Source organism: Ascaphus truei, chromosome 8 (genome assembly GCF_040206685.1).
Source record: "Ascaphus truei isolate aAscTru1 chromosome 8, aAscTru1.hap1, whole genome shotgun sequence".
NCBI classification, from domain to species: Eukaryota; Metazoa; Chordata; class Amphibia; order Anura; family Ascaphidae; genus Ascaphus; species Ascaphus truei.
The window spans coordinates 52,746,263-52,772,253 of record NC_134490.1 but is presented as its reverse complement, the minus strand read 5'-3'; the positions used below and the strand labels follow the sequence as shown (position 1 = coordinate 52,772,253).

General features: G+C 42.9%; 1 protein-coding gene across 1 annotated transcript; it reads right to left on the bottom strand.

Annotated features, from left to right (window-relative positions):
• Nucleotides 1-514: 514 nt before the first annotated feature.
• Nucleotides 515-25,337, bottom strand: LOC142501718 (pancreatic triacylglycerol lipase-like). Its single transcript, XM_075612000.1, has 13 exons — nucleotides 25,267-25,337; nucleotides 23,534-23,582; nucleotides 22,823-22,977; nucleotides 17,201-17,326; nucleotides 14,843-14,977; nucleotides 13,808-13,916; nucleotides 12,566-12,685; nucleotides 12,085-12,204; nucleotides 11,822-11,940; nucleotides 11,481-11,607; nucleotides 1,955-2,066; nucleotides 1,531-1,698; nucleotides 515-632 (listed from the first exon to the last, which is right to left on the bottom strand). The coding sequence occupies exons 1-13, from the start codon at nucleotides 25,276-25,278 to the stop codon at nucleotides 569-571; spliced, it is 1,416 nt and encodes a 471-aa protein (XP_075468115.1). The 5' UTR covers nucleotides 25,279-25,337; the 3' UTR covers nucleotides 515-568.
• Between the last annotated feature and the right edge of the window lie 654 nt (nucleotides 25,338-25,991).

Genomic DNA, 25,991 nt, shown 5'->3' with positions numbered 1-25,991 from the left:
AGCTACAGTAGGAGTTGATCATTTAGGGCAGTGGAACTATAGATAGGAGGATGGGGGGTCCTGCTCCTTTCATTTGCCCTGTGCCCAAAGGTCTCTGCTGACAGTCCTGATGAGTGACACAATATTGCAATTCAATAGGCCAGGGGTGGCCAACTCCAGTCCTCAAGGGCCACCTACAGGTCAGGCTTTTAGGACATCCCTGCTTCAGCACAGGTGGATCAGTCATAACTGAGTCACTGATTGAGGTCCCTATGCTGAAGAAGGGATATCCCTAATACCTGGCCTGTTGGTGGCCCTTGAGGACTTGAGTTGGCCATCCCAGCAACATGCTTTTTTACATGGTACAGTTACAGGACTACAGACATGAAAAATCCCCAGCCAGGATGTACAGTAGGATTCGGTTATTCTAGGTTACTTTGGGTGCAACACGTTTCATTATGTAAGGAGATGGGGCAAAGCCAGTGGAATGGGAAACACACGGAACAGAAAAACAAGACACTATGGTAACAAACAGTGCGCATTACTAATCTTTATTCCAAACCAGGAAACAGTTTATTTTGTAGCCATTTTAACAAGGGTTAAGGGTCTGTAGGATTTCCTCTCTCACGGTCCCACTGCCACAGAATTTATTTCTGAAAATGTATAAAAAATATATAAGGATTTTGTGATTTTATCCAACAGGGAAGCAATGTCGTTATACAACCAGTATATTAGTATAACTTCCAATGTGTACGATGATGTCACCACAGCGATGATTGACATCATAATGACATCATAATCGAGATGCCCCCATCCAAAATCATTACATATTAATGGTTATCTCAATGGATGTCAAAACCCTAAAATATCAATAGGTTGGAAATCGTGTGTAAAGTAAAATTGCAATTCTATTATTATATTAGTGTGTCATTCTGATAAAATGTCACTATTCCTAGTAACACATAGTAATCTATTAGTGTCAACTATATGTAATGAACTTAATATAGAAAAAGACACTGACAGAATTGTTGAACAGAAGTAATATTTCTGGCTCTACATTTGGAAAACATGAAAAAAAGATCATTTACACATCAAAAAATCATAATTAAAAACTCATCAATTAGACAGGTGGAGAAAACAGTAATTTTTCTAAATCCAATCAGAGAATAGGAATTTGCAAACCTAACAGCTCCTGCATTAGCTTTTGGTTGATTCCTATTTGGGACATTATTTATACAAGTCAAAGTTTTAAACCAACTAAAATAACTTCCTCTACCCATTATTATCTCTTAGGCCAGGGGTGGTCAACCCCATTCCTCAAGGGCCACCAGTTCAGGGTGTAAGGATATCCCTGCTTCAGCACAGGTGGCTCAATCACTGGCTCAGTCTTTGACTGAGCAACCTGTGCTGAAGCAGGGCTATCCTGAAAACCTGACTTGTTGGTGGCCATTGAGGACTGGAGTTGGCCACCTTTGTCTTAGGTGTGGGAGAACGTGTTTAAAAATGAACACACGACATTTGGTGAGATTGCGGTTTGTGAAGCATACATACGTCTTTCCATCTTTCCCATATTGCACAGTCACAGTCTGGGCACCCAGTTTGGGTAGAAGAGGGTTGAGGATATTGTTGTTCCAGACAAATTTCACTTTATTAAGGGGTCCAACATCTGTCTCCACGTCAATGAAAGCCGTATATGTGCTGTCTGTTTGAATGTATCCACTTTGTATAAGAAAATACACGAAAGATACAGGTAATGTGTGAAGCCATACAATACATCCCGGACATGATCATATGGGAACAATGAACCCCTTTGCATAATCTTAAAGTCAAAATGCCGTTGAAACTACTGCAATAGACATTTCTGGAGTGTCCCACTAAAAAAAGAGGTAATCTGTTCAGTTTTATGTGGACGGTTTATAGAAAACACCACGTTCCCTTCATATACTGTATGCCACGTGGGCCTGTGTTCACCTACTTGAAGATTTGATATTGCCGGGTGTTTCCTTTACTTCCATATAAGGACACGTGGAAATAACCTTGAGTGTTCAATGTCCCGGCTACTTGCACAGCCACCTTGTATCTCCAGCCTACACACACAGGAAATCAATTAGTCATAAGATGAAATGATAAAACCCCAATTGTTTTTTTTTGTTCTCATGAACTTACAGCAGGGGTGGGGAACTCCAGTCCTTAAGGGCCACCAACAGGTCAGTTTTTATGGATATCCCTGCTTCAGCACAGTTGGCTCATTCAGAAGCCTGATGAAGGGGCCAGGAGGCTTTCAAACGTTGCTCTATTTTGCACATATAATAGTGTGTATCTGCTAACTGTTCCTTCTCCTGTGTATTTTTTGTATTGCTGCTGTTTTTTTGTGGATACATTAAAGAAGAAACTTGGTGAGACCAAAAAGAAACCGTGAGTCTATCATTTTCTCTTAGTTATTTTTGAGTGCTGATCCAGTATGGTTTTCGATAGTTGGAAGCAGGGGCGTAGCTATCGCCCGGGGGCCCGCGCTCTCGGGGGGGCCGCTCTCTTCCCCCCAACCCCCTGTAGAGACAGATGGGGGGAGATGGTATGCGGTGACTGGCCCCCGGTATTAAAGGATAAGCTGGTAGAAGAATCTACACAAGAGGCAGAGCAGGACGGCAGGGGAGGAGCCCTCTCTAGCAGTCTGACCCGGAAGTCTTTCTTACTTCCGGTGTCTGCTTCCACAGAGCAACTCCTAACTCCTCTACCGGCTACTCCTCTGATCATCATCTCCACCCACCAAAGGTAGGCATGGGAGATACAGCTGAGGGAAGAGAGAGAGAGAGAGAGCTGAGGGAAGAGAGAGAGAGAGCAAGCTGATGGGGTAGATAGAGCTGAGGGGAGAGAGAGAGAGAGAGAGAGAGAGAGCTGAGGGGGGAAAGAGAGGGAGAGAGAGCTGAGGGGGGAGAGAGAGGGAGATAGAGAGCTGAGGGGGGGGAGAGAGAGAGAGAGCTGATGGGAGAGAGAGAGAGAGCTGAGGGGGGAGTGAGAGAGCTGAGGGGGGAGAGAGAGCTGAGGGGAGAGAGAGCTGAGGGGAGAGAGAAAGAGCTGAGGGGGAGAGAGAGAGCTGAGAGGGGAGAGAGCTGAGGGGGGAGAGAGAGCTGAGGGGGGAGAGAGAGAGCTGAGGGGGGGGGGGAGAGAGAGAGAGAGCTGAGGAGGGAGAAAGCTGAGGGGGGAGAGAGAGAGCTGAGGGGAGAGAGAGAGAGCTGGGGGGAGAGCTGAGAGGTGAGAGAGAGCTGAGGGGGGAGAGAGAGAGCTGAGGGGAGAGAGAGAACAGTGAGGGGAGAGAGAGAGCTGAGCGGGAGAGAGAGAGCTGAGGGGGGAGAGAGAGATCTGAAGGGGGGAGAGAGAGAGCGGGAGAGGGGGAGGGAGAGGGGGAGAGATAGAGTAAAAATGAATGAATCGGGGAGAAGAAGAAAAAAATTACAGCCAGTATTAATATTAATGGGGCCCTGAATTATTTTGCCTGGGGGCCCGTACATGTCTACTGTAGCTACACCACTGGTTGGAAGCATCCAGCGGGATAGTGGCAGGGTCCTAGCACCTCCTATCTGAATTATATAACACAGACTGAGTGCAAGTCTGTTATATTTTTCAATCATTCCAACTAAGCAACTGATTGAGCCATCTATGCTGAAGCAGGCACTGATTGAGTCCCCTGTGGTGAAGCAGGGATATCCTGAAAACCTGCCCTTGAGGATTGGAGTTGGCCACCCCTGACCTACAGTATCTACACTGCCTTGTGTTAAGTTAGCACTACGTTGCGTTAACCTCCAATAACCTGGCATTTAGCATGTCTTACCTAGAGGTAACCTATATTTCAGGGTGTGGATGGAAGTAATGGCATCTGTAGGTATGACGTACAGCAAATAACCTTTGTGTTAATTCCTTGCGTTACCCAGAACGGCCTTTAGTGTATATGCTATGTAAGGGGGTGTAGAGGGAGAAAGGGGGTGGCCCGGTATTAAAGGGGTTGCACCCCATATGGCCATCCCCTGACCTCACCAGAGAGACAAGAGGTTAACTGGACTGCGGTCCAGGGATGAGGTTTGCACCTTGTTGTACCTTGAAAATGTATGTTCCCCTGGTCCCATGTTTCATTATAAGCATGTATTTTAATGTTTTAAAGTGCATTTCTGTATCTCTAATTCTGGAGGTCGCAGAGAGTTCCTATTTGGCCAATATGTGGAGTCACTGTAGGCATTAAAAACTGGCAAAGATCGACCCACTGAGCCCACCAGAATGGAACTTATTAATATGTGTAGATATTAAAGTGTATATGTATTTTATTTTGGATCTGTTCTGAAAATACAGACGCCATTTGCTAGGCTAATAAGTCATGAAGGCAGACGGCTGAGTAGCCTAAGCACGGTGATCAAAAAGTAACTGCCTTGATTGTTACCCAATGTCTAGGGATTAAGTATTAGTCAATCAACAAACTCTGCCAGTCTAATTGTTACCTGAGGGCATGGGTTAGTCTGTGTCTCCACATTAGAGAGTGGATACAGATAATTGTTCACCAATAGGCTGTGTTCAATGTTAACAATAGGGTTGCACAGGTATATAAACTGTGTCAACCCTACAGTTTTTAGTTGTGCTGGATTGCTGGAGTTGTGCTTCTGATTCCATCTTGAATGTCACGGGACTGCTGGAGAATTGCTAGCGGATACTTCTCCATCCCCAAATCCTAAGTAAGTGTTACCCTCTTATCTGTTAATTGTACTATATTGATGTGTTCACCTTATTTAAGGAATAAATTATATTTTATTACATCTAAGCCTCGTTCAGTTCAACCCAGATATTTGGTGTTCATTATATCTTGTCATAAGCTACCGTGACAAGCTCTATAATTAACTGGTGGCAGCGGCGGGATTGAACTGGACCTGTGTTACAGTATACTGCGGGATACTGTAACATAGTAGGAACTTGATGGTAAGTGCAAGTTCCTGGGACTAAAGATATTGAACACGCAGTAGTGCAACAGTTAACACAAGTTGTAACACCACTTCGCTGCTGCGACTGAACCATGAGCGAGGCTGAAGGCTCATCCAACATGTGGACCCGAGCTCAGCTGAAGGACAAGTGCCGTGAATATGGACTGCCCTATGAGAACCAGGAGGTCGCAGACATGGTTGACGCAATCGGTGACTATGAAGCCCGGCTTGCCGAGCCTCAGGATACGGCTCAGCTTGCCCTTTTACAGCCACCCGGGGATCAGGGAAGGAACCCAGTGCCGGGGTGGCGGAATCTCGGGGAGGGAACGAGTGCACCTCCCAGGAGCAGTGCAACAGGAGGGGTACTGGTTGCTGCGGCTACCAGGCCGTTCACCCCTGAAATGTTGGCACTGATTACTGCATGGGAAGACAGAGGGTCACCGGAGGAGCGGCTGCAGTTTATCACTATGGCAGTGAACAGACCCGCTTATTGCCCCCCTGTCCAACCCAACACAGATGAACTCAAACTGGACCAGCACAGTCTCACCAAGTTCGTGGAAGGCACTGACCAGATTGACAGTTTCTTAAAGAACTTTGAAACGCAGTGCCGGCGGTACAAAGTGCTTCCCCAGCATAGGGTTGCACGTTTGGACCCCTTACTGTCCGGATTGGCTAAGCAGACAATGATGGCACTTCCAGATGAGTATGCTGATGACTACGAACACCTGAAAGAACTGTTATTGTTTCAGTACGGTTTTACCCCTGAAGCCTACCGGGGTAAGGTAGGCAGCCCCAGGAGTCCTATGTTACCTACGTGACCCGAATGGCTTTGTACGGGATACGCTGGGTGGAGGGCTATGGAGGGCTATGAGGCACGGACTTACATACGCCTGTTGGACCTCATCTTTCAGGAGCAGCTCATGGAGCAGTGCTCACCGGTGGTGAGGGCTTGGGTGTACGACAAGAAGCCCAAGACTTACCAGGAGGCGGCGAGGCTTGCAGATGACTATGTGGCCAGCCGAGCCCTGATGACCGCCAAAACAGTAGCCAAGGCGGCGGTGATGGCGGTACAGGCCAGAAAGTCTGCCAATACCCCCCAATGGACTCAGAGGCCGCCTGCGGGCAGCAGTCCACTGAAGGCGGGGGAGCTCCAGCACGAGCGCCGGTGCTACAACTGCAACCGCCCTGGTCACATCAGACCAGATTGCCCGGAACCCCTGCATACCGGCGGACCCCATCGGGGGCAACGCACCCCATCTTCGAAGCCGGTAGCCCGCGTGCGGGTTGCTTCCACCAAAGACACCGGACCGGTCATGGAACCAACTCCCAGCGAGACGTCCCATGCAACGCCTGTCCCGGTTTCATCGGTGCCTACAGCCAGGAGCGGATGACATCTCAGCGCGGACCTGCAGCATTCGGATGGACGGAGCAGACATCTCACCCCGGTCACAGTCGGTGACCGGCAAGCAGTCGACTTGATGGATTCAATAGCTGCAGTGACCCTGGTCCGACCTGATATGGTCTGGCCAGAGGAATTGATCCCAGGCCCTAGGATACAGATCACTGTGGCCGACGGAGAGCCACGTTTCTTACAAGTGGACAGAATCTTTTTGGATTGGGGGGAGGGCCAGGGTGGGCGGGAGGTGGGGGTTTTACCCGGTTTGGATGCCGATTTTCTTCTTGACCGAGTGCCCAAGCCCGCTGCAGTGGCGGCGGTTACCCGGAGCCAGACAATGGCAATGGCGGCGGCGCCAGTCCCCCAGCCTTTGGAACCAACGTTAGCGGAGGGCGCAGAGGAGCCCGTGGAGGTAAGCCAGGATCAGTTGCAACCACAGACTGACTTACTGTTCCCCCTCACCCTTCCCCATTCTCCGGACAATGACCTGACTGTGGGTGGCCAGAATTAGGAGCCCAGTTTAGGGAGGCAGTGAAGACAGACCCTACCCCGGCCGGCGTGAGACTTCGGGCGTCCGAATCTCAGGCAGGGGAAGGCACTGAGCACTGGCTATGGTATAAGGGACTCCTGTATAGAGAAGAAGGGAACCCAGGGATAGAGGAAGGATTGACTGGTAAGCGACAGCTAGTAGTGCCCCAGGAGTACCGACAGCAACTGTTACGGGTAGCTCACTCAATTCCGTTAGCGGGACATCAGGGGGTCAACAGAACGCGAGCCCGGTTATTACAGCGTTACTACTGGCCAGGGGCATCTCGAGATGTGGGCAATTTCTGCCGCTCTTGTGATGCCTGCCAGCGAGTGGGTAAGGCGGGCGACCGTGTGAAGGCACCCCTGAAACCACTACCGATAATAGGGGAACCCTTCCAAAAAGTAGCGATGGACCTTGTAGGACCCCTTATGATTCCTAGAAGGTCAGGGAAGCGCTACATCCTCACGGTGGTGGATTTTGCCACCCGGTACCCTGAGGCGGTAGCGCTTGGCACCATAGATGCCAAGACAGTTGCAGCAGCTTTGCTGAACATTTTTTCTAGAGTAGGTTTCCCTAGTGAGATCCTAACCGATCAGGGGTCGCAGTTCATGAGTGAACTGTTACATTGTCTCTGGGATGCATGCGGTGTACAGCACCGGCGCACTACCCCTTAACATCCCCAGACAAACGGATTATGTGAGAGGTTTAACGGTACCCTGAAGCAGATGCTTCAGACCTTTATAGAGGCGGAGGGGAAAGACTGGGAGATTCATTTACAGCACTTGCTGTTTGCCTACCGAGAGGTACCGCAGGAATCTACAGGCTTCTCCCCCTTCGAGCTACTATATGGCCGCAGGGTACGTGGACCTCTGGACATATTCCATGAGGGATGGGAAGGGGAGGCTACTGCTACTGATGCTTCAGTGATACAGTATGTAGTAGATCTCCGAGACCGGTTAGAGATGCTCATGGGGGTGGCCCAGGACCACCTCAGGGCCGCTCAGACCAAGCAAAAGCAATGGTATGACCGGAATGCCCGTAGCAGAGAATTCATCCCAGGACAGCAGGTGCTTGTTCTCAAACCCACTCGGGAGAACAAATTAATGGCTGCCTGGTCGGGACCGTACCCAGTTATCCGAAAGGTGAATGAGTACAACTACGTTGTACAGGTAGAGCCTGAGAGGCATAAGACATATCACGTCAATATGTTGAAGGAGTACAGAGCACCGAGTATGGGAGCAGTAATGGCCATTTGTAGCCCACTGCTGGAGGATCCGGCAAGCAATGCTCTGCCTGATCTCCTAGGGGAGGCTAGGCAGGGAAACACTGTGGAGCAGGTGGAGATAAGGGCACAGTTGAGTGCTAGGCAGAAGGGAGAAGCCAGGGACATGCTAGCTAAGTATGTGGCCCTCTTCACTGACATGCCAAGGACCACACATCTCACAAAACACCCAGTGAACACAGGGGACCTGCAGCCTCTGCATAAGCATGCTTATAGAGTGTCAGCAGAGGTCAAGACCAGTATGGAGAGGGAGATAGAGGAGATGCTGACCCTAGAGGTAATTACTCCATCCCAGAGTCCTTGGGCAAGCCCGGTAGTTCTAGTACTAAGAAGGACAAGACCACCCGGTTTTGTGTGGACTACCGCTTGCTCAACGCTGGGACGGTGTTAGATGCCTATCCCATGCCCCACATGGATGAGTTACTAGATGAACTCGCGGGGGCAAAGTATCTGACCACCATGGATTTGAGCAAAGGTTATTGACAAATCCCACTGACCCTGGAGGCTAGGGAGAAGTCAGCATTCTTCACTCCAAGTGGCCTCTATGAGTTTTTAGTGATGCCATTTGGGATGAAGAATGCCCTGGCTACCTTCCAACGCCTGGTCAATAGGTTACTGGAAGGGATACAGAGCTATGCAAGGGCTTACTTAGATGACATTGCTGTCTTTAGTAATTCCTGGGACTCCAACTTAGGACATGTAGCTGCGGTGCTGGAAAGGATCAGGGAGGCTGGGCTTACCTTCAAACCCACTAAGTGTATGGTAGGGATGGCAGAGGTCCTGTATGTAGGGCACAGGATGGGTGGAGGGCACCTCAAACCAGAGCCAGCTAAGGTAGAAGCCATAGATCAGTGGCCTGTTCCAAAGACCAAGAAACAGGTCATGGCATTTTTGGGCACCGCAGGGTACTATAGGAAGTTTGTCCCACAGTACAGCGCTGTGGCCAAACCCCTGACTGATTTGACTAAGAAGCAACTGCCTGTGCTTATCACCTGGACTTCTGCCTGTGAAACTGCTTTCCAGGCACTGAAAACTGCGCTTGCTGGGGCCCCCATACTGGCTGCCCCAGACTATACCAAACATTTCCTCATACAGACTGATGCCTCGGACTATGGCATTGGGGCTGTGTTGAGCCAAGTGGGGGACGATGGTAGAGAGCACCCTGTGGTGTACCTCAGCCGAAAACTACTTCCCAGAGATGTGGCCTGTGCCACCATTGAGAAAGAGTGCTTGGCCATTGTGTGGGCACTCAAAAAACTCCAGCCCTATGTGTATGGAAGGGCTTTCACGGTCCTCACAGACCACAACCCCTTGAGTTGGCTGCAGAGGGCATCAGGGGAGAATGCCAAGTTGCTAAGGTGGAGCTTGGCCTTGCAAGAGTTTGAGTTTACGATTCAGCACAAAAAGGGTAGTGAAAACAGCAATGCTAATGGACTTTCATGTCAGGACTATCCCTCTGAGACTAAGTTCGTTAAGGGTGCCAGCAGTGCCCCACTCCCTGTTAGGGCCAGTGGGCCACAGGTCACCCATTAAGAAGGGGAGGTGTAGAGGGAGAAAGGGGGTGGCCCAGTATTAAAGGGGTTGCACCCCATATGGCCATACCCTGACCTCACCAGAGAGACAAGAGGTTAACTGGACTGCGGTCCAGGGATGAGGCTTGCACCTTGTTGTATCTTGAAAGTGTATGTTCCCCTGGTCCCATGTTTCATTATAAGCATGTATTTTAATGTTTTAAAGTGCATTTCTGTATCTCCAGTTCTGGAGGTCGCAGAGAGTTCCTATTTGGCCAATATGTGGAGTCACTGTAGGCATTAAAAACTGGCAAAGATCGACCACTGAGCCCACCAGAATGGAACTTATTAATATGTGTAGATATTAAAGTGTATATGTATTTTATTTTGGATCTGTTCTGAAAATACAGACGCCATTTGCTAGGCTAATAAGTCATGAAGGGCAGACGGCTGAGTAGCCTAAGCACGGTGATCAAAAAGTAACTGCCTTGATTGTTACCCAATGTCTAGGGATTAAGTATTAGTCAATCAACAAACTCTGCCAGTCTAATTGTTACCTGAGGGCATGGGTTAGTCTGTTAGTCTGTGTCTCCACATTAGAGAGTGGATACAGATAATTGTTCACCAATAGGCTGTGTTCAATGTTAACAATAGGGTTACACAGGTATATAAACTGTGTCAACCCTACAGTTTTTAGTTGTGCTGGATTGCTGGAGTTGTGCTTCTGATTCCATCTTGAATGTCACGGGACTGCTGGAGAATTGCTAGCGGATACTTCTCCATCCCCCAACCCTAAGTAAGTGTTACCCTCTTGTATGTTAATTGTACTATATTGATGTGTTCACCTTATTTAAGGAATAAATTATATTTTATTATATCTAAGCCTCGTTCAGTTCAACCCAGATATTTGGTGTTCATTATATCTTGTCATAAGCTACCGTGACAGGGGGAATGCCGCATGTGCATATCATTAGCTGTAACGTCCGGAAACAAAATAACCATATGCTATTGTATGGCTGGAGCACTGGGCGAACGTTATTCTCTTTAGTGGATAGGCGTTACTATTAACCTGATGGTCATTTAGGTTAATGTTAGGGTAAATAGGCCAATAGAGCTTAGTGCATCTCAGCTTTAAAACGTAAACACCCTATTTATGAGAGTTTCTTTTAAATCAACTCTTTTTGTAACTTTTATTTTAAAAACCATGCATATTGTAAGTTTGCACTAACATCTACTATCCACAGGGACAATAAAACACGGTGGCAAAATGGTAATTTTAACAATTAGGGGGTTATTTCTGTTTGACTATTTTAACACATTTTATGGACATATGAGATAAACAAGCTGGAGATATTTAGGGAGTTATTTATCAAAATGTATTGGATGCAAAACTAGGTCAAAACATAGCACAGTGTTTATCAAAGAAGGGGATTTCCATGTTTATGTCCCTTTGATGTATCTGGGGCAGTTTCTTTGCAACTGTTTGGCCCTAGTTTTATAGATGGGAGACTTTGAGGATTCCTCTTAATAGCATACAATGGTTATATACCCACAGTATGTATATCTCATACTTCCATATATTTATATTAAAAATAGCAAAACACCATTTCATATCTTGAAATCTACAGTATCAGTATTATTACCCAACCATAGGATCCTCATTTCTAGTTCAAAGATAGGAGCGATTTTTACCCCAGCAACAACTGAATAATCTAGGTATATTCTATATAAGTAGGAAGTGGTAACACATAAAACATTAATACAGTAGGCCCAAATTTAAAAAAAAGCACAATATCATTGATAGGTTTCATAGGAAACGTACGTGAAAAGTCCTTTCCATCTGCAGTATTCAAGTAAAATTTTTGGCTGCTTGATGTAACCCCAGGAAAGGTGTCGGCATAATGTCCCATTAGAGGACATCCACCACTGGGACATGGGAATCCACTACCCTGGGGAATAAAAAAAAATAGATTTTTGTGTTACCAGGAAACAAAGTATTCAGCAACCTACTGTTAATGTGTATTCCACTATTCATTGTAACCTTCCAAAATGCAGAATGAGGACCCATGAAATAGGAGCTGTGTCATAGGACAATGAGCTATGTACAGCAATTATGGGTTACTTTATCCACCACGGCTCCTTTGGTTGAATTGCATTTCTTACTGATTTGAATGAACTGTATGAAGAACTGGGGAAACCGACAAAGCCATCACGACTGATGATACTATCAGAATAATATTTGTAGCTCCGAAGGTGATTACATGCCACAAAGTCACGGGTTCCTGGAAAGACAAATGGACAAGTGGAAAGGATCACATTTTCATCACAAGTGAAAATGATGACATAACTCCTTCTCTGCCTTCTCCAGTAACTAGGAGTGCGGAGGATACATTCAGGGCATTTACACTTTGGGAAGGTCCAATTACCTTGCCAAATTCCATCAATGTCCACAATTTGGGAGATGATGTTTTTCTTGCATCCTGGCATTTCTTCTCCTCCATTTGGAAAGAAGTCCAGATGACCGACTAATTGGCTGGTTCCTAAACCTGAAATATAAGCACATGATAACATGGAATGAGGAGCGATTCAGTGAGTAATGACACTCACTCTGTAAACATTGACACCGCGTTAGAAGCAGGGGAGCCTGGTTCAAATCCCAGTGTCAGCTCCTTGTCAACTTGGACAAGTCACTTTATCTCCCCGTCCCTCAGGCACCAAAATCATTGATTGTACGCTCATCTGGCCAGGGACTGTGTCTGTAAACATTATATGTGTACACTGTCAGCACTATACAAGAAAACAATATTCTTATTATTAATGATTTGTAGTGTGACAAACGTGTATACAAACCATAGTACATATTTACACTTAGTTACAGGCTAGTAATTTCTGAAATACATACAGTACCTATATTGGGAATCAGTGGGGCTGCATCTGTGTGAATTACATCAACAAAAGCAGCATCAGATGGATCCAACCTAACATCGGTTGGGGTTCCCTGGAAGTAAGGCTCAGCTGGATCCAAACCTGTGTGAAATTTTTTTGTTAATGTATTACTGCAAACATACATATAACAACATATAAAGTTGTACATTTCCCACACACACATATTATATATATATATATAATGTTATATATATATGTATGATGCCGTTTCACGAAATCAGCAGACAGCACTCAGGTAAGTTTGTTAAATTAATCATATGTATTTAAACGAAGCATGAAAAAATTCAATTTAACTTAACAAATTTACCTGTCTGCTGATTTTTTGGAAACCGTATCGTACATTTTGTTATTACTTAATGGGACATGCACCAACCTTTATTAAAAGGCTATTGGAGTGCCGACTGCTTGGATTTTTATATATATATATATATATATATATATATATATATATATATATATATATATATATATATATATATATATATATATATATATATATATAATGCCACATGCTCATTGTTTTCTGTTGGAAAACCAAGTAATTATTCCTTTGATGCAAGAGGCAGAAACATGCTCCTCTCTCACTAACTAAAACATATTTTCCTGTGATGACCTTTTTCCTGCCTGCAATGCAGATTTGAAGCCACATCCCTCCTCCCCTCCTTCTCCAGGACTTTACATTGGATAGACACTCATGGTCAAGACTAGAGGCCCTAAACCCATAGAGAAGGAAAAAGGGCCACACTCTCTTGCCAAAGTGTAAGTACTTAATGCACAAACAAATCAAATATATATTTCCACATTAATTATAAGACGCACATCCATTCATTATACTTGCAAGCTACCTCTAAGATGCAATTCTTTCATTGAACGGTAAAGGTTTTGGGCCAACAACAATATCCTGTGTGTTCCTTAGTTGGCCATTCTATAAACAAACTCTCTGATCAGGACCAGGTGGGATACATGCAGGTAAAGAAAACACCTGAGTGACAAACACTTCCCCATCTAGAAGCCCCTAAGAAATTCAACTGGCTGACTGTGGGATTTCACCTATAAAACTTTGCTTTTTCCCCTTAATGTTTGGCTTCTACTCTGTGTATTGAGGACCGTTTTTTTCCTCATGTAACCTGGTTGCAATTATACAGAGCACCTTAAAGCATCCTTCATACACTTCTGTGCTCTGTTTCTGGGATTCTGTCCTACCCGTTATTCTTGCAATACCGCGCCTCCTCTTCCCAACCTCTCCAGCAGCGTGGGATCCCAAACTGTGACCAATGACGTGTACGTTAGAAGGAGAGTAGCCAAAAATTTTCTAAAAAAAGAAATTAATGGGGGGGGGGGGGGAAAGATGGGAAATGGCACATTAATGTCTTATTATGAATTACAATCTTAGGTTGGTTTCGGAAAGCACTGGAATAGTATATAGTCCGTTCCATACAATAATTAACCACATTAATTAATTAAAGAGTTGTAAGAATGGTGATGCTTCTCAAAAAAAAACCGCAAAAATAATCCTCATCTTTGTACAGTAAAATCAGGAGTAATCACATTATTTTCGGTTGTAAACGTCCCACTATAGATTAAAGACCAATGCAAACTTTGTAAGCTTTTGCAGATCACTTTAGCTTCCTGTTCTATGGTCCCAAATACAAGACTGCAAAACTAAGTTTTTAGGCACATATTTACTAAGCAGTGCTCTGCCATAATACACCGTTCAGTGGATTAACTTGAAAAGGGTACAAGGTGTCTCCTGGGACCATTCAGTAAAGACAGCGTTTGGAAAGTCCTCTTTTCTCTCTTCTCTCTCGTGATTTCCACATACACTGGCGACACACTTTATTCGAGCTCGGCTAGTCCCACGAATTCGGGTATACCCGGGTGTATTGAGGTTTGTGACTGTTTTCTGCCCGAGTGCATTGAGGTATTTTCAAGGCAGGGATTGAAGCATTTTATTCCCGCTGGCTGCAATACTGCACAGTATATATATATATATACTGCATTACAATTCATGAATTTATGCCATCTGGTAGACACGCGAAGCATTGCAGCCTATTAAATCCTAATCATTATCATTTAACAGATCAGCCGCCCGTCAGCCAGGCATGAACCCAGGCTGGGAAGGCAAACGCAACGGGGCTTGTCAGAGGTGAGGAGCGGCGCATTCCAGGTATCTGCCAGGTACATACTGGGTATTTGCTCGAATAAAGTGTGTCGGTGCAGTATATACGTTTTACATACTGAAAGGATGTCAATAAAATAGGCCACTTCTGCCCCCACGACGCGGATATTGTTTGATGCCTGTGAATAGAGCGTACGGGATCCACCACTCCAGTCAATGCAAAAACAGTTCACATCTTCCACTTGTAACATCCTCTGAAAAAATAAACAAAGTATAAAAACAGTAAATCTATTGCCCCTGAGTTTGAGAATAGAGAGGTTCTTGTTGGTTTGGATTGATAGGGACAGGGGTCTAATGATCCAAGTTTCCAAACTGCAGGCAGGAAACCTTCCCCAGATCTGCCAAGGGAAAAAGCTCCCAAGGAGATCCCTTTGTAATAACCCGGGGCTGGAATGTGCACCAGTGTCACAGGAGATTGTCAATAATAAGATGGCCCTAAGAGCTGTGCATCAACGTCTCCAGCAAAAGTGAGCACAACCAATTGTATCAGCTTTATCAAACTAAAACATCAGGAATGATACAGTGCAGTTTTTTTTTGCTGCATCTTTGCCCTACATTTGTATTTGAAAGACGTTGATACAGATGTAACCATCTGTGTGTCAAGTGTAAAACTGTACTTTATAAATAAAAATAAACATTTGAAGTAATTTGGCAAATATGACACTCAGACTCAGTGAGTCGAGATATATTTCCTAGGGTTTGTACAGTAGCAATTTGCACTAAGCTTCAATTAATCAATGTTTTTATACCCAAGGGTTTCTCTGCACAACCAGCTTGAATATCAATAACACAGTATATATTAAAAAAAAAGACAAAAGATATATATATATATATCTTTTTTTTTTTTTTTACAGGAAATGTATAGATACCCTCTGTAAGAGTATGCTAGAACCAGGGTGGTTTGTGATTCAATGAGATACTATCTGAAGTTTTGTACAAAAGACTCACAAATCTCTATGTCCAAACTTTATCATAGTTTTCACAATAAATAGCAGATTTGCATACATATAAAAGAATGAAGGGGTTTGAAAGCAAACAAAAGTCTGTAACATCATCACAAGGGTGAAGAAATTAAAATGGCAGTGGGTCGGACACGTCACAAGAAGAACTGACCATCGTTGGACAAAAATGGTACTCAACTTTATTCCAAGGGAAATTAAAAAACCAAGACGCTGACCAAAAGCAAGATTGGAGGAACAAATCAGAAAATGTGTTGAAGAAATGTGGATAAAAGAGGCTGAAATCGCAGTACCTGGAAAATCCTTGGGGAGGCTTCATCCAGCATTGTGGAGACAAGGAAGACACAATAAGGCGAGCGCAAGCCAGAAAAAAAAACCAAAAACAGAAACAGCAAAATATAAGTCACACAATAGCCTAAATTGCTAAAAATTGAATGGGTGGAGGGAGGGGAAATAGGATGAACGGAAGTAATACAAAATCACTCACACGGCCATGTGTAAGTTGCTTGCTTCATGGATCACTGGTCCTGACGGAGATCTCAGGAGAGAAGGAGGGGAGAACAGCAATAGGTGTATGTCACTGTTAAGTGACAATAAATGATGGGGTGGATAAAATAGATATAAAAACCACTCACATGGCCATATGTGAATGTAGACACTCAGAGATAATCCCAGCCTTATAGGTGGAGCACAATCCTCTTTGGTAAATCACAGGCAAGGTAAGCCAGGTAAAAAAACAGAACTTTAATTAATAAAAAAGTAAAAAGTCCAATTGGAAATGTTCCAGAACTCACGGCAGCTCTCCTGTATGGCGCAATCGACGCATGGCGTGTCTACACTCCTATTTCCCCTCCCTCCACCCATTCAATTTTTAGCAATTTAGGCTATTGTGTGACTTATATTTTGCTGTTTCTGTTTTTGTTTTTTTCTGGCTTGCGCTCGCCTTATTGTGTATTCATACTGTGAGGATCCTGGGAGACCTGTTACCGGCTGAGCAGCAGCAAAGACCAGCGGCTTGTATTGCATGATTATATTATTTATGTGCATCATTGCCACCTATCTACATCCACTTTGAACTCCAACTAGATTTTGGTTATTAGTGTGTATAATTGTGAGGAGCGCCCCAATTTTCTTGTATATAATTGTGGAGACAAGGACTGATGATGTGATATATATGTGTGAAGTAAGTATATAGTGTGAGGTGGAGAGACGTAGATCAAGAGAAGAATGTAGACTGCGTGTGGGAGACTTCTTGGAAATTAGGTCTGAGATGTAGACAAGAGTGGTGTTGTGTATAGCCTTGTGTTGTGTTGTGTATAGACACTACAAGTGTCTTGATTTTGACTTTGTAGGGCATGGCTAGTCAAATGTAGCAATATAGCTATATATGCATTGTATAGAGTTTGAGAATAAAAAGTCTGTTTTTTGGGAGCCCATACATAGTTTGTTTTCCATTACCTTGCACATATCTATCAGCCAGCTCTCCTCCCCTTTGTCAATGAATCCATGTATAATGAAACGGCTTTTTCTGCTGGTCCTGAAATTCGATGCAGAAATTGTGGAAGGATTTAAAGCACTGATCTCCTGTGGTACACAAAGAAATGGTTAGGAAGAAGATAGTGCTCATTCCCCTTTTTTTTTAGTATAGTGAAAAGTGGGGGGAACACAATTAATGCAAACAGAAAAAGAAAAAAATCTGCGCTATTAATATCTGTAGAGACAAACTGGATTGCCAAACTTGATCTCTGGGTCAGCAGATGAAACTCACATCCAGATAGGAAATCTAAAAACAGAAAGTGGAGGTCCTGTCCCCATAGTTAGTGCGATCAAATGTTATATTCAATAGACATGATCACAATGATGATAGTGCAACAGAGCACTGAGAAAAGATAAAAAATAGCAGATAAAAACAAAGTAACAAATCCAGCCACAAAACTAACAAGATATTGCCCTTACTAGACAACAACAGAACCAAGTTCCATAAATCGATGCTACCAGGACTTGGTTACATGCAACCGTCAGTACGGAGACTGATGTGCAGACATATGAATCTCTATTAATAAGATTGCTAGAAGAGGGAACTGTCAACGCAGCATGGATTGAGTAAAATAATACTTGAAGCAAGGTGAGGTGTGTAAATAAATGCCCTGGTTGATAATACAGATGACCGCTAATCAAAGAGCCCACTCTGGTTCTCTTCCTATTGGACTGCCTCCCTAGCGCTTTAACACCCCTGCAGTGTCAATAATAACATTCTCCTTTATTAACAACATGTGGTGAGGAGATAAGTAGTACTCACAGTCCGTTGCTGGTCCTTCTTGATTGGCGTGCCTCACGTTGTGTAGATATGCAGGAAATCCAGTGAGAAAAAAACGGAGCACAGCAGCAGCAAAAAATGGAGCTACAATTTGGAGACTACATAAAAACGACTTTAATATGAAAGTGACAATATGGTACAGGCAGAGTAAGAATACTAACGCGTTTCACGCTTATTACAGCGCTTCATCTGACGTGTTTTTTCTCACTGGATTTATTGCCCTTACTATATGCCACTAGAGACAGAACATAAAACACAGACAGAGCTCAGTGCACATCCAGTGAAACTCATACACGGTACAGTGCCTAAATATATATGTATAAATATCTATTAAATAAAATGGTCTTTTAGTTTAACATTTTTGGCCAAAATTGTTGTAAGCCCCTGAGCCACTGAACGGCAGACCACATTTCAAGGGTCCCTAACACTAATATAAATTCTTAATAACCTGTGCAGTACCAGGAAGAATGATTTATAATAAATCTGTCAATATTAGTTGCAAAGTTCTAAGTCTGATTGAAGCTTTTATTAACCTGTACATTATCAGGAAAAGCACTCTGTATTAGATTTGTCACAACCATACTGCAAGCAAGCAAGTTCCCCTGAGAGTGGGAGATGCTATGGAGTGAGCTTTTAACCATTTAAATGTGGGAGGGGGTAAGCTTCAATTAGGTAGGAGGTTGCCACCCTCCAATCAGCTAAGACTAGCTGAACAAGAATTGTAAAACATACTGGACACCTAACAAGCTCCTATTGAACCCCCAAAATAACCACAACATATATATAAGCATATGAGTGTCACAGAGGAGTGCTACTGAGCATGGCAATATATATTTAAAACCAGCGACAGAACATAAAACACAGACAGAGCTCAGTGCATATCCAGTGAAACTCATACACGGTACAGTGCCTAAATATATATGTATAAATATCTATTAAATAAAATGGTCTTTTAGTTTAACATTTTTGGCCAAAATTGTTGTAAGCCCCTGAGCCACTGCACAGCAGACCACATTTCAAGGGTCCCTAACACGAATATAAATTCTTAATAACCTGTGCAATATTGAAAAATTAGAGAGATGGCTGCCGCTCACCAGCTATGTAAGAATGTGAGGGTGTGTATTGACAAATAGGGTGCATACGGGTATAGGTAATTGTAGATTACGGGGAAAGGTCACAGGTGTGGCCTAAAAGAAACCTATTTGCACTCTCTATTTACAAATGCTAGGCTAGGAAATATTCAATCCTTGGAGTTGCCTCCATAGCCATACATAAATTTATAAAAACATATTTATTAACATATATGCAACAAATAAACAACTTATAAGACAACCACTTTGTGGATAAAAATTGCAGCGGGGTGGGATATAAATTATTTGGTATGATCAACAGAGCAAAGTTAGATTTGAAGTGTATTTATCACTCTAAGGTGATGTGTTCCTAAATGGTGGATGGGGGGTAAAGGGTTAACATCTGTTAATTCATATATCTAAGTGTGCAGATAGGTAGTTCATCCGTCTACCATAATTGGCTAGTGTAGTGTACATAGCCGCATGAGATGCTCTTTTTGCATCAGTTTTCACCTATTAACAAGGTAACATAATTACAGCTATGTATGTTGGTACAGTTATCAAACGTATATGCTTGTGCCTAAAGGCGGATGATCCGCAATATGGTGACGTCACTTAAATCTGTATACACACAAGAAGACCATAGTAGTCGGCAATCGCCGAGGTATTGACATATATGTGTACGTCTAGTGATCGGCTTCTCCCCTGTAGCAAAGATAAACCTCAGTATCTCTACTTCCACCAAAATATCATTTCTATGCGTATTTACACAGCTTATACTGAAAGGCCATGTACAATCAAAACCTATAAGCGCTATACATGTGGAGCATATTGCCCGTATAACTTTATCAGTGTAGCGTTTGTCCAAGGGTCCAAGGCGGGGCTTTCGCCTCGACCTATCCGCTTGTGTTTTAGATAGGAGGACTCAAAATAATTTCAGTTCACTCATGGTTCACTCGTATTCAAAGAACATGGATATAAAATAGGCGGACCATGAGTGAACTGAAATTATTTAGAGTCCTCCTATCTAAAACACAAGCGGATAGGTCGAGGCGAAAGCCCCGCCTTGGACCCTTCCGCATAAGAAGCAAGGGAGGGAATCAGCTAACCACTCCCATTACCCTGACGAAGCGCTAGAAGCGTGAAACGTACATCGGTACGTGATGACGTCTTTCCGGTGACGTCATCTGGAAGCGCGGGTCTGTGGATATCGACCAAGGCTAGATATTGAATACCAGGTCGTATGCTTACATCAGCTAGCTAATAGAAGCTGAACAGAGGACAAACGCTACACTGATAAAGTTATACGGGCAATATGCTCCACATGTATAGCGCTTATAGGTTTTGATTGTACATGGCCTTTCAGTATAAGCTGTGTAAATACGCATAGAAATGATATTTTGGTGGAAGTAGAGATACTGAGGTTTATCTTTGCTACAGGGGAGAAGCCGATCACTAGACGTACACATATATGTCAATACCTCGGCGATTGCCGACTACTATGGTCTTCTTGTGTGTATACAGATTTAAGTGACGTCACCATATTGCGGATCATCCGCCTTTAGGCACAAGCATATACGTTTGATAACTGTACCAACATACATAGCTGTAATTATGTTACCTTGTTAATAGGTGAAAACTGATGCAAAAAGAGCATCTCATGAGGCTATGTACACTACACTAGCCAATTATGGTAGACGGATGAACTACCTATCTGCAAACTTAGATATATGAATTAACAGATGTTAACCCTTTACCCCCCATCCACCATTTAGGAACACATCACCTTAGAGTGATAAATACACTTCAAATCTAACTTTGCTCTGGTGATCATACCAAATAATTTATATCCCACCCCGCTGCAATTTTTATCCACAAAGTGGTTGTCTTATAAGTTGTTTATTTGTTGCATATATGTTAATAAATATGTTTTTATAAATTTATGTATGGCTATGGAGGTATTTCCTAGCCTAGCATTTGTAAATAGAGAGTGCAAATAGGTTTCTTTTAGGCCACACCTGTAACCTGTGCAATACCAGGATATTTATACATATATATTTAGGCACTGTACCGTGTATGAGTTTCACTGGATGTGCACTGAGCTCTGTCTGTGTTTTATGTTCTGTCTCTGGTTTTAAATATATATTGCCATGCTCAGTAGCACTCCTCTGTGACACTCATATGCTTATATATATGTTGTGTTTATTTTGGGGGTTCAATAGGAGCTTGTTAGGTGTCCAGTATGTTTTATATGCCACTAGATCAGAGGTATAGTAGTAGTGTCTTTTAGAGCCTTCCCGGCAGAAACTCCCAGCTGAACTCTGATGGAATCCTGGAGCAGCATCTTTGCGTTCTGTGTCTCAGGGGAGGTATCTAGCCAAACTGCGAATTGCGTGAAAGTTCGTCCCAACGCGTTTCATTGTCTAGCAACTTCATCAGGGATCCGTGATGCAATATCTTATTTTTGTTGCTGGATTTGTTACTTTGTTTTTATCTGCTATTTTTTTTTCATTTCTTCTCAGTGCTCTGTTGTACTATGATCCTTGTGATCATTTCTAATAAATATAACATTTGATCGCACTACGGGGGCATGCATTTCTTTTTTTGTTTTTAACACAATTAATGCATCCACTTTTACAGATGTGGGAATGTCTTCAAAAGTGCTTTGCAAAATGTTTATTGTATTTGATGTAAATTACACTTTTTGCAGAAATGTCCCAAAAATTACAACAATTGGTCATATATAAAAGGCCAGATGACCTTACACTTTGACTTTTAAGTCTTGGCAAATTGTTTAAACAAAGATTAATGATATCTGCGGGGCAAAAAAAGAGCACATTTCGCTGGGTTCGAATGTGCTAATTTAGCATGTCTCTTTTCTCTTCCGTTCATCTGGATGGAAGCAGCGTGCTCATCTCACCACATTAATTTGGAGCCTCATAAAGAAGACTTGAATATTGTTTAAAGTATCTGCGATTATTTTCACTGGAATAAAGGAGACTTTACAGGTTAATTACTTACTTAACACTGTGGTTTCTGGGGTTAATAATATAATGATTTTATGTATGTGTTTTTTTTCCCCAACTAGTTCTGTATTTCAACTTTATTTTTTCTATAAGGGATGCCAAATAGATTTCTGAATTTGGCAACTTCTGCACCATGGAGTAGCAGAAATAAAGAAAAAAAAACGATAATTTACCCGATAAACTCTTTGCAGGGTTTATTGAATTTGGGGGGGTAATAAATAAGAAGGCAGCCCCTTTCAATGGAGAATAAATTGATTTTTCCCCCAATGTTGTTTTGGATATCTCTATTGTCCCTTTATTACAGTAAATTAAGAGAAGACGGATTTAGCATGTTTTCCAATGGTTTTACAAAAAACGTGCCAAAGCTACAGTACCTCTCCAGGGTAGATTTATTAGAGCCCTTAATACAGGGGTGGCCAACTCCAGTCCTCAAGGGTCATCAATAGGTCATGTTTTCATCCCTGCTTCAGCAAAGGTGGCTGAATCAGTGGCTCAGTCAATAACAGTACATGTGGCTCTTCAGCACGGGGGGCTTCGACTGAGCCACTGACTTAGCCCCCTGTGCTGAAGCAGGGTTATCCTGAAAACTTGACCTGTTGGTGGCCCTTGAGGACTGGAGTTGGCCACCCCTGTATTAATACTTTTAGTAAGTAACATGAAGACTTACTTGAAAGTTATTAGGATTGTCTTTAGTGTACATCAGGAAGCGAGTATTGATCTTTTCCGGTGACCAAGGTAACTGTGCTATTGGCCTCTCCACTGTTCCGGCCCATGGGACATTGTCCGAGAAACATCCAATTCTTGAATAGCAGACTTCTCCCCCTGGGGAACGGGTCAAATAGGCAGGGGCACATTTGTCATTCTATATAACGTGACTCTTTCACACTGGTCCAAAGGCAAGTGACATAAAGTTATGTTGCGGGGACTTAACAAGGAGACCACATTTACAACAAGCTCTTCCTTTAATTTAATGGGAACTGAAACTGAAAGCTTATAAACAGAAAAGAAGTACTACTTAGACAGGACTGTCCAACTCTATTCCTCAAGGGCCACAAACAGGTTAGGTTTTAAGGATATACCTGCTTCAGGACAGATGGCTCAGTCAAAATGACTGAGCTACTGATTGAGTCACCTGTGCTGAAGCAGGGATAACCTTAAAACCTGACCTGTTGTTGGCCCCCAAGGACTAGAGTTGGCCACTCCTGACTTAGAACATCTGAGTAACCAATCACACTGCACCCAGGCATATTGCAGCTACTGTACATGCACATCTGTCACCTCCTACAGAATGCAGTGGCCCTCTTACTTATACACTCATGTCACAATTAGACTATACTATACACAAAGTAATACTATCTATAAACATGAAGTTCCTCACCTTTCACACTCGCTACTAGGAAGATAACTGTTGTCAAAATGTCAAACATCTGGAAATAGAGAACACAATTGGTATAATACATTGCTTGTTGAAGCTCAAAAAACACCGAACAAGCTTTTCTGACCCTATTTACTGTAGTCCTTGAAATATTTAATACCGGGTGCTCAACTCCAGTCCTCAAGTCCCTTTAACAGGTCAGGTTTTCAGGATATCCCTGCTTCAGCTCAGGTGACTCAGTCGAAGACCGAGTCTCTGAGTCACCTGTGCTGAAGCAGAGATTGATTGAGCCACCTGTGCTGAAGCTGGGATATCCTGTAATCCTGACCTGTTGGAAGGGGAGGAGGGGGATTGAGGATTAGAGTTTAGCACCCCTGATCTACTGTAATGTATAATAATAAAAAAGAACTTTGAAGATTACCCATAAGCACTTACTGATGCGTTAACTTAAGTTAGAGCATCGCTACATCACCAACGACTTCTGTGGATCTGGGTGTTAATGTCTATCCAGATGTGGGAAGCTGTATCAGACGTACTGTACACAATCGTAGCAAGCTCAAACCCCAGTATTATATTTCTATATTTAATAATGCCAACTGGGGCGTTACTGGGAAAGGGATCTCAAATTTACAACAGTAAATAAAGAAGCCCCAATATGACAAATTATTTAGTTAACTCATATATATGTTTATTTATAAAATGTGTTACCAGGAACTAATACATTGAGTGTTACCTCTCGTTTTCAAGTACGTCCTGGGCACAGAGTTATGATGACAAAAACTTTTTTACATTAAGTAAACCGGTTATACATTACAGTATGTATAAAGACATTGCATAAACAATTTAACATATTTTATCTTTTAGGCGTATGAAAGTGTCTCTCTAGGTCTAAACCACACCTTTAAAAACCACTGCTGCAAGCGCCTGAAAATGAATGACACTATCTGTTGCACTACCTCTTTCATCATCAGTTTAACAAGAAGCATTAGGGAGAGTTTCTTAGCACCAGCATTTGCTTAATGTGTGATTAATTTTACAAATGCTTTGTTGGCTTCCCTGTCACTGCTAATTAACTGATTGAAACTCTGCACAGAGAACATTTGGCATTTGAGCATAATAAGGCTACAATAATAAACAAATAAGATTTACCAACATTGCACAAGTAAGCATTAAGGAGAATACAGAACTCAAATCAAGAATACTCATTTGGGAAAAACACCATTTCTTGTGGTCGAGAAAAAGATTAGTATTCAATCCAGCAAACACAAAATCAAATGACCGTTTTGCATTTGTTGCTTTCAATAAGTATCATGTTGGAAAGGGGTTCTCAACTCCAGTTCTCAAGACCCCCCTAACAACAAGTCAGATTTTAAGGATATCCCTGCTTCAGCACAGGTGGCTCAGTCAAAGTCTTGAGGACTGTAGTTGAGAACCCCTGATGTAAGACATTTGATGTTAATGCAACTAAATCCTAATTTCCTGTTAGAGGTGATAACCCGTGTACACCTGACAACAACTTCAAAGCTGCACATGAAAATATATGAAATACTCAAGAAATACAAGGTATGGATTGCAGCAAGTTGGGGAATGGATACAGTGTCTCTATGCTTTCACTGCATGGTACAAGGCATCATCCACACAAAATAGGCTTTTAAAATATATTATGGATTGCAGATTGCATGGTCACTTTTGGAAGAGTTGTAATTTAGAATAATTTAGCGCTAGAAATTACTTACCATGTAATTCATTCCACAGCAGCTTCTCTCTCTGAACTGTTGCCAGTCAGAGTATCAGCACTGAAATACACCTGCCAAATGGGAGGGAGGAGTCATATCTAGTCAAAGGTTCATTAGCATGCCCCGTTGCCCCAGAAATGGGAATCGCATGGTAGTTTAGTGGTTCTCAAATCGTGGTCCGTGAAACCCTTTAAAGTTTTTTTTCTTTCATATTCCTGCAGTCGTGAGGTTTTATTCATGAGAGGATGAGCTTTATAGTCAAGTCCAGTGTTTTTGAAAGCTGTGTTATAGCGACTGTATATATTGATGACACAGCCCATATGGCGGTCCTCCAAAGTTATTGTTCACAAATCAGTGGTCTACAATGAGGAACGGGTGAGAGTCGCAGCACATTCGGCAAACTTTAACTTGCGTTATTAACGCATCCGATAAAGACGCATTAATCATGTGCGTTACCTAAAGCTAATGGAAATCTTGTTATAAATATTGAGAAATGTTACATTTTAACACTTAACTTTTTCAATTATTTATAGTGTCCTGACTTTGCTTGTTTTAATTGTACATTAATAAAAATGAAGTATTAATTATTGTTGTATGCATGGATATACATTATTGTACACCTATACATTAGTCATTATTACATTATATACCATATTACTGCACACAAAAATATCACCAATCACTACAAACCATACTACAGTTCATAATGTGCTCCAGACATTTAT